Genomic DNA, 10104 nt, shown 5'->3' with positions numbered 1-10104 from the left:
TAATAATAATAATATATTTTTACGAACATAATTAAAAAGAATGGAATCTGTGCAAAGACTCATCTCACCTGCTCTATTTTCTATGTTACGTCGTTTTTGTATTCGCTTGTATAGTAAATTTTTAAATTGTCCACAGCTGCATAAGAATCCGCGGTCTAATTCTAACAAATAATTTACCGTAAATACCGCGTATACTTTTGCAGTTCGTACGTTTCCACGCCATTAGAATTCCCATAAATGCATAAACGTCCACGGTTATGACAGACGTCGTGTGACGTGTGTGGCAAGGAAAACGACGAAAGAGGTCGAACTTACCTGAAGAAGGCTTGAAAAAACGAAAGAAGGAAAAAGGAAACGCGTGATTACAACGCCCCTTGCTTATGGGCCACGGGGTGAACTCCGCAGAGGCGCCGGTTCAAAGTTCGTGGCATACGTATGAATTATGCATTCGGTGCACAGCCTGTGTGTAATCATCCGGTGCATCATTATCCCGAGAGTTTCTGTTACGATTCCATATGGCACGAGATCTCGCGGAACCGATCGAAAAAAAGCCACGGATAACACGAAGTGTACCGTGCAGGCTAATTTAGAGGATGAATCGTTATGATCTTGCGGGACTTTGGATCACGCTTGATCATTGGTTACGCGAAGTACACGGTTTCAGTGTTCGAAGAAGTGATTTCTGTTTGTTAAACGGTTGATACGGGTGAAAGCAGATTGAGATTTTCAGTATGGAGTTACGTTACAATCGATGATAATTAACTCTCGAGTTAACAAAGGTTGGAGAAGAATTATAAATTATAACGACTGTGATATTAACTTAGTGAGACTGAATATTTTGCAGGATATAGGAAAGCTTCGTTTCTTCCTAATTATTAATAACAGAATTGATAATAAAATAAAATAATAGAAAGAAGATATATTTTTGGATGTTTTGTAGAGAAGATATTACTGTACCAAAATCTAAAATCAGTTTTGCGAGGAAAGATTCGTTTGTATTAATTTAATTAGTTACAAGTCGTCGAGAGGCTGAAAGAGTTAAAACCGTTGGGAAGAAATTGATGGAATTTCTTTGCGAAGAAATAGGAAAATCGTGGTATAGGAAAACATGTGGAAAGGATTGTATGACAATGTTCGACTGATTCCTTTTCGATTTCTTTTCAGTCTTTTATTTCTTCGTTTTGACGGCTCGATATTTTGACAAGATTTTCTCGCATCATAAGGATAACAATTATGCAAGGAAGAAAGTGTGAAAGTTTGTCGAAGAAGCCAGGATTTCTGGTGCGTTGCGGATGTTTATTCGACGAGAAAACTAGAGCAAGGCTCGAAAGAGAAAATGAAGAAACTTGGAAAGGTAAATTTTACGATTTGCTGCCTTTGAAAATATAGAATTATGCCTTTACTTTTATCCTGCTTTTAGGATTGTTATCTTTGAAAGAACGTAGAAGGATTCGTAAGAAAGAGGAACTAGTATTGCAACGAGAAGATGAACATAAAGAGGAAAAGGTTAGATGGTTCGGAAATATCTTTTTGCAAAATATCGCAATTTTTTTAATTTACTCGAAATAGGAAGCCAGAGAAGATGAAACACATTTGGTAGAAAAATCGAGAAAAGATTACAAATTTACAAAGTGGTCGAAATTGAAGATACTTCGACAGAAGAAAGAAAATAAAAAATGGCAGGAATATTTGAAACGACATAAAAATTGGATCTTTTGTGCAGCTTTGATTAAACTAAAGGTAAAACGTCTTCTAAACGATGATAAAAAGAATTACATTTTAATCTTGATGTATTTTAGGTCTCCTTATCGCGTCAAGAATGGCATCGGACTTGTCATTTGAAGGAAAGAGCAATTATTCGGAAAAATATCCATTTGGAAAATATTTTAAAGTATTCTACGATCGTTCGTGATATAACTATTAAAAAATACTTGGTAAAATTTCACTTCTTTTCGCAGAATAAGATGGAAATATAAGATCGACGAAGAACTGTCATCCGATTCTATAATTTTCGACAAAGTTAGTTCTTCTTTGTTGAGAGATCTTTTTCCCAAGATTTTCTACAACTTCCTACGTGTAATATAAAAATTGTTTTTAATCAAATACGATAGATAATGAAGCATGAACGAGAGAGAAAGAAACAACTAAGGCTTCGTCAAGAAAGACTGATGAAAATCATCACGAAGATCGCTGAAGAGATGAACAATGGTATTCGTTTGTGGAAGAAGCCAAAAGACGTGTGTTTGAAGAAAACTAAATTGAAAGAGATTAGCGAAGGAAGTTTATCAGAAATCTTTTTCGAGGAGATACAAGGGGAGGAATCTCTAATTGCGGAGAAAACTGTTCCGGAGGATAGTGAAAAGGATCGCAAGATCGAAGATTCAGAATTGAAACTTGAAGAAGCTAAAAAAGATGCTGAAGCTAAAAAAGAGGGACATACTTTGGAAGATGAAGGAGATTTCGAAAAATTCGTAGTAAAAGAATCCAAATCTTCGATAGAACAAGTGTTCGAGCAAGATACTTGCTTCTTCGCAATTCCAAGCATCGTCACTTTCGACGTAAATATTCTAACTCAGTTCCCTTAGAAATTTTAATACCAATTTAATTAGTGTTTGCCTTTAATTCTGAACTTATCCTCAATTGATTTACTTCTTGAATTTTTATTCTAAATTAATTAACACGTAGTATATTTAATCAGAACTTCGAAGCGAATAAGAAATATTCTCGAAAAGTGATAGTCAGAAACAAAGCAACAAAATGGGCGTATCTGCGATTCCATAAAGTGTATACAGAAGTGTGGGAGCCTGCAGTCATCGAGGTTCCCTAATGATTAATTCATGAATTTTATAACTAAAGTCAGAAAGAACGTATTCGATAAATACTTCGAACTTAGATCGACATTATGGACGCTGCAAGGGTGAAACCTGGCCTGGACGTGGTAGTCAACGTAAAATTTTCACCAGTTTACGAGGAGGAGGTGACAGCGGAAGTCTCATTTCTCACTATGAGTCCAGATTATTCCGAAACTTTTCATGAATTTCGTATTCCAGTTCATTGCGCTCCACAAAGTGCTATACCTGTTTTGGAACCTAAAGAAGTCAGGTAGAAATGCAAATAAAAACCAGGATTTGAGTGGAGATTCAATTAATGCGGTTCCAATTTGTATTTTATATTTAACGAGTGAAAATTCAGCGGGAAAAGTACGACGAATGGACTGCAGATATTTATACAATTTTGCGTTATTATGAACACGCTTGAAAAAATAAATTGTAAATTTCGCTTCACTCGCTAAATATTACAAGCGCTCTACTTTAGATATTTTATATATTTTTCCATATTGTCAGCATTTTGTAGATTTTTAAAATTTTAAATTTCCCAAGAATGCATGAACATCCGCAGTTTATATTAACAGGTTCCCTTCAGCTCCGATTTGGAAATACGACAACGCAAAATTCAACGAGAGAACTCTTATTATTTCCAACGATGGCAGTAAATCCTTTTCCATTGTAATTGAAGAAAGAAACGATCGTGACCATTCTTTCTTATGGCATTTCGATCAGGCGGATATACAAAGCGTAAAATCGTCCATTTCGTGCTTCAGTCAGTCTAAACGTTTAGAATATTTAACACACAGATCAGCAACATCTCTGATAAATTACGTATACGTGTTTTTAGACAAAGAAGAGACTGAACAAACAAGCGTAGAGAATATGGATGACAACAAAGATGTCTCGGTTAATCAGAAATCTCGAAAAATGTATCAAATCGAAGTACCTGCAAAATTCAAGTGTCGTTTAAAAATCACTTTTCGACCGAGATACATAGGTCTTCACCACGAAGTGTTGGAAATTTGTTTTTTAACTGAAAACAGGACACTTGGAAAATTGGTTCATAACTCACAATGCAAATTATACGAATAGTTAAAGACTAGAAAATACAAAAATTGTCTCGTTTTTCAAGTAGAGTGTACCAATTTGGACAGAAGTGATTGGTTATCAGATCCACTTAGATCCACCGTGTATTGATCTAGGCATCGTAATGATCGATTCTGACATTTGTCAACAATCCTTTACTATCGTTAATAATGGTAATCTTTTTATAATCGAAGGTGACTACGGTATTAATTAAAGTATCAGAGTACGATTGGTATTTTAGGACGTAACAGTGTGGAAGTTTTAACGAAGACTCCAAAAAATTTGGGAAATCAAGTGTCAGTTTATCCAAAGTCAACGATCGTACAATCTGAATCGTCCTCGAAAGTTAATGTGAGGTTCATACCTGAATCCAGTATCATTGATATCTCTACACGGTACAATAAATCATTTAAATTATAATAGAAATTAATTGAAATTTATTTTAATTCATATGTCACTCACACATTCATTCTGTATCTTTAGATTCTACGATCCAATGTCCAGCATGTTAGAATTCCCCATTCAAGTACAAATTATGTCTCAAGGACCGAAGAAACCACCGCCGTTGATACTGAAAGCTCTTGCTAGTTTAACTACGTGTCGTGGTCTAATATTAGGTCAGTCATTAATCTAGAAAACGAAGAAAGAAAAGAATAAAATGCCAAAGGATATTCAAATAGATAAATAAATCTTAAAATTTATTGCCAAATTAAAAATAGCAAAAGAGAGCTTGAAATTAGTAGAACTAAAGTCGATGGAAGAACAGTTTAAAATAAAAATAAAATTTTAGCAATAAGAGTCTAAAACTAAATGAAAAATATCTTAGCTTTCTTTTGTATTATTTATCTTGCAGAACCACCGTATGTCGAGCTGGGATATGTCCACACACACGAATCTGTCTACACAGAATTAACACTAACGAACGAATCTTTATTAATCCAAGAATACGCCTTTATCGGTTTACCTCCAACTATGGAAATACATCCAAACCATGGTTTTGGTGCCATTCTTCCTGGAGAAACTATCAAACTTCATCTGATTTACTCTGCATGCTTAACAGACATTCCTGGGAATGAGATCGGAGAAAATGGATTGACCGGTGAACGAAGGTTTAACAGTTCTTTCGGAAAACGTAGATTCATTTTGTTGTTACATTCGCAAAGATCAACGAATGATCCGTTTTACCAGCTTTCAAGTGCAAGTAGTTACTTTGGCAGAGCTCGCTGGGTGTAAAAGACAAACAGTACTGAATAAACTGAAGAATGAAATAAACAGGCAATCGACAGTTCCACGGAATCGTGGACTCCCACCACCAATGCCTATGAACCTTAAAACTCCCAAAGTAATACGTCGAATGACCGATCGGGACGAAGATAATCTCGAAAATCAATTAAGCAATGATTCTGTGATGAGCGAAAAAGATTCAGATGGTAAAAGATTATTTTACAATGCTCAGATTGATTTGTAAAAATTGATAGAAGTAAACTGCGGATTTGTATATATTTATTGGAAATTCGAAGGTTCAAGAATGCACAGATACTAAAAATAAAAAATCAAGCTTAGAAATAAATCTAAAAAAATCTTTGGTTCCATACTATACAAAAATATATAGAGTATCTAAAGTATAATACTGATTGTAATATTTATAGTGATAGTAGGTAAAACAATTATATTCATAAAAATATGAATTTGCATACAAATTCGCAGTCTAGTCGTAAGAAATCGTAATTTTTTTGAACGAATATTAGACAAGAAAGAAGTCACGGATGCTACGATAGAAAAGTCCCATCGTTTGGATAAAAGAAAGGAGAAGAACTCGATAGAAATTTATGTGTACATTATAGACACATTTTGCGAGCTGAGCGAGCAAATTATCGAATTTCCTCCGACCCCTTGTGGTTCGTTCTCAATGGTAAAATAGATAAACACGTGTCTAATAAATAAATAAATAAGTAAAATAAAATACACTAACCAATCAATTTTTTATAATAAATGAAATTAGGCTTCGGTGCATCTGAGGGGCTTCAATGTGGCTTCCTATCCTCATTGCACCTGCGGAATTATAAAAAATCAACGTAAAGAGTTCACAGCTCGTTACCAATTTAAGAGTTCCTCCGATAGACTCAAGATTATGCCACAGTCTGGTGTTTTACAGAGCAATGAGTTTATTGCTGTAAATTTCATGTTCAAGCCAAGGTTACCGAAAAATATGATTTTCGAGAAAGGTCTTAGATTGAAAATGAACGTCGATGAGCAGGAGACGAAGACTGAAAAAATCGATCGGCAATCGGCAAAAGAAGGTATTTTTATTAACGCTAAAACGACCAGTCAATTTCGGATGCAATTTCCACGTCAAAAAATTAAAAAATATGATTTCTACGATATTTAGAAGAAAGTTCAATAATTTCCAACATTTCGAAAGTACAACTGTGATAGTAATAAATATAAAATAGAAAAATTTACAACGAAGAAAATAATTATACTCTTCTAAAAGCAAGAAGAAAAAAGAGGAAGAAAGAAGTGGAAGAGAAGAAGATTCCTGAAGTTGATAAAGTAACTGGCGAAATCAGCTTATTGGAAACTTTCGAACGTTGTATTTCCACGATTTTCGTGACATGCACGATCGATTTGGAAATGAAGGACGGAACGAAACGCGATGAATTACTTTTTGTGAAATTAATTTGCCCTATTAGTAGACCGGAAATCTTGGTCTTGAACGAGGATCGTGAAATTGCCTTTGGTCCAACAGCGATTGGCACATCTTCCAGAAAATTTCTCTTCGTGAAAAATATTTCCAATCAGTAAGTACCAATATAAATAAAAAACGAACGATTTCTAAAATAAGAATTTTTCATTCTTCTCTTTTAAACAAATATTTAATATTAAAAATTCGAATGTTAAATATTGGAAGAATAATAATTTTATAAATGTTATAAGATATATATGAGAATATTTAAAAAAATGATTTCAAAATTTGATACTCGTTTCAATTAGAAACGTGAAGATAGACGTGAGTTTATTAGATCCATTTGGACCATTTTTCGTGCCTCCTGGAAGGATGATCGAAACTGGCTCCATCTTGAAGCTTCCAGTTACGTATCAGCCGGAAGAAAATCACAAAGATGAAGTAAGCTATCTTTAAATTGAATTTAATCCCTTGTTTAATAATTGGGAGGAAAAATTAAAAAGCATTGTAGGTAGGGATTCTAATAAAATCTGTTCGTGGCGCCTTGCTTTTGAAGAGAAATGTCCATCCGTTTCCTTCTATAGTTCGCATATCTTTGACTTTGTACCTTCCTGGGCCAGGCATTTCCCATGATGGACCTGGCCTGATAAATTCAATGTTTATATTAAAAGGATAATTCTTTGTGTTCTTTGGTTTCCTTAGTAATTTAGGGTCGTAATGACCAGGGCCTGGTTCCTTTGGATCTTTGTAACATAATGCTAGATCTTTCAACATCGCTCTTGTACCTGACACCTTAGGAAATCTATCAAAAAGTAGCCGTTTGTTTTTTGATTATTATAAAAATTAGAATATTCATTTCAGTGGAATAGAAATTTAACTCGTTTCCTCTTCTTAATATTTTTGCGGAATAAATATCTCACATTGCATAAATGTAAATTTTGATAATAATACCTTGGACAGGTGGTCCAACGTCCCTTAAAATAATACGATTTATGCAACAATTTGTCCATTTCTGCTGGCAACGATCTAGGCCAGTCTCCACGATCCTCCAACTTCACAGTTGCAAAATAGCCCTTGATCGTGCTTTCATCCCTTGGTCCTGAAAACAAATCGATTGATGTAGAATATTTGAATCGCGTAACACCGATCTTGAATAACCTGTGAACAAATCGTAGGGTCCTCTTTTTCCAGTAATCTTCTCCAGGTAAGTTTCAAGAGATTTTGGATGTCTCACGTCGTACCTAAAAAGACAAATAATTCATCAGTTCCAAATTTTCATATTCATATCTTCTTGATTGATAGACTGCGAATGTTTATGAAAATTCATATTTCTACGAACGGGACAAACAAAGATTTGTTTCACTTGTTAAACATTAGCACGTGAACTTTTCTTCGAATGTCGAATCTTTGCAGAATTTTGATACATTCGGATATTTTATATTTTCACAGAATTTTTATAAATTCAGATATTGTATATTTTTTCCATGTTATATATAATTTTATAGAATTTCTGTACAATTTAACGCTTTATATGTACTTTCATAGAATTTTTATAAATTCTATAAATTTTCTCTTAATCTCCCCTATAAATGCATAAATATCCACAGTTGACCAATCGCTATAAGCCCCCTTTCTGTTCCAAAAATTGAATAAAATTGGAAATTACGAACAAATTGCATGGCAGCGTCCAAGGTTTCGTTAGAGTACGGAATCTAGGCCGCAAACCATCGTATTCAAAAGTTGGCACGCAAGACTGTCCCTCGCGTCTTCTTTTGTCCAGGTAGTAATAAGGACACTTCCTTGTATACCCTGAAACAAACAATCAAGAGCGTTAGTAAGATTTATCGAGCAACTTATATCTATAAAGAAATAATTTCGAATCATTCGCCTGGTCCAGGAGTAGTCGATGGCCAAGCAGGTTGGAAAAGGGGAACAGTTCCAAATCCAACGTCTCTTTTAACAGCCTTGCAAGCTTCGTCCAGAATGATGTCAGGCCACTGGGGTATTTCGTGGGTTCCTGGACCACGTCCTGTTTTCATCAGGTATCTCTGTGTCGCATATTTCTCTATTCTTTCTCCCATTGTTCTCGAAAATTCTTCAGACTCCAACTCCTTCTTCCAGCTAGTTTTCATTTTGAAACAAATTTTCTCTATATTAATTGCGATATAATAAGAAAAGATTTAACTCTTGTACAGATGACCAAAACGTTCACGATTCTTGGGCAACCAGGGTATTTCATGCAGGAATTTTGGTACATCAGATACGTAGCGATAATTTTCTTACATCTCCGAAATTTTCAATTTTCTCATTCTGCATCGTACCAAGTACAATTTTAAGCAATCTGAACGAGAAAATCACGTAAAACTGTACTATAATCTCATCATATAGAAATGAGAAAAGCTGTCACGAGTGGTTAAACCCATATACTTGAACCTTTATCGTCCGAAGCTTTGTTACTTAAAATTTTGTGCAGAAACTTCCATTTTAAAGACGTGAATTGTCGTAAAGAAATCTAAAGTAGTTTAGCGGCATTTTTATAAAAACGTACAAAGAGTTAATTGTTAACACGTTGACTGCCAGACGAATTTTCCATGGTTTGCCCAAGGCGCCGACGTGAACTTTTCATTATGCGATGCATATTATGTTGAAATATCATTTGCAGCAAATAAAATGAGTTATAAAATCATGCTTTGTTCAAACAATCGTGCTATGTACTTTTAATATTTGCTGCGTCGCCGGTCACCGGTAGCCCCCACGGCGCTATAGTCAAATCGAGTGCCGGTCACCGGTAGCCCCCACGGCGCTATAGTCAAATCGAGTGCCGGTCACCGGTGACCCTCATGGTAGTCAACGTGCATTTAATGGAAATATACCTGATGCCAGTGGATTTGCTTTTAGGAATCAAAGGATCGTACGATCCCACTGGTATTGATGACACTGGATCGTTTGTGTAGAATTTTGGGTGCAATCCAATGTGTGCGCCGCGTTTTGATCCGGCGCCAAATGGCGCACCAGGCTTCTTCATGCGTGGAATTAGGCATTGGCATCGCCATTTGCACGCACATCGACAAATTTTAAACGACTGCGTTTTGGTTCCACAAGACATCGTGATTTTTTTTAATCGATCTTCCTCAACTGCTAATTTCCAAATTTCTAACATTAATCGTGTGTAATTACAATACGACTGTGTATATTTATGCAATACGTATTTTCATCACTAACTTTTTTCTAACTAAACTTTTTTTTATAATTAAAAAGATTTGTCTTACGTATTATAATGAGCGCTATACTATAACGCTATGAACTATATTTTGTATGTATGTAAACTATATTATACTGAATATTATGATGATTACCGTACTCTGTACAGTCTATATATTTTATATATTATGTAGAAAATTTCCAACAAGTGGGCAAAACTCCACGTCTAGCGATAACTATCCTTATCTGATATCTTATCTTCTCTGCTTATCGATTGTCCTCACCTAGGAAATATTTCTTTAA

General features: G+C 34.9%; 1 protein-coding gene across 1 annotated transcript; it reads right to left on the bottom strand.

Moving 5' to 3' along the window:
- Positions 1-6824: 6824 nt before the first annotated feature.
- LOC122574985 (lymphocyte expansion molecule-like) lies at positions 6825-8732 on the bottom strand. The gene is made up of 5 exons (XM_043743284.1): positions 8489-8732; positions 8271-8415; positions 7759-7841; positions 7552-7699; positions 6825-7402 (listed from the first exon to the last, which is right to left on the bottom strand). Exons 1-5 carry the CDS (start codon positions 8730-8732, stop codon positions 7096-7098), a joined length of 927 nt encoding a protein of 308 aa, XP_043599219.1. The 3' UTR covers positions 6825-7095.
- Positions 8733-10104: the final 1372 nt, after the last annotated feature.

Source organism: Bombus pyrosoma, linkage group LG14, assembly GCF_014825855.1.
Source record: "Bombus pyrosoma isolate SC7728 linkage group LG14, ASM1482585v1, whole genome shotgun sequence".
Lineage (NCBI taxonomy): Eukaryota > Metazoa > Arthropoda > Insecta > Hymenoptera > Apidae > Bombus > Bombus pyrosoma.
Note: the sequence above shows the minus strand (reverse complement) of the source record. Positions and strands in the feature narration are given on the sequence as shown.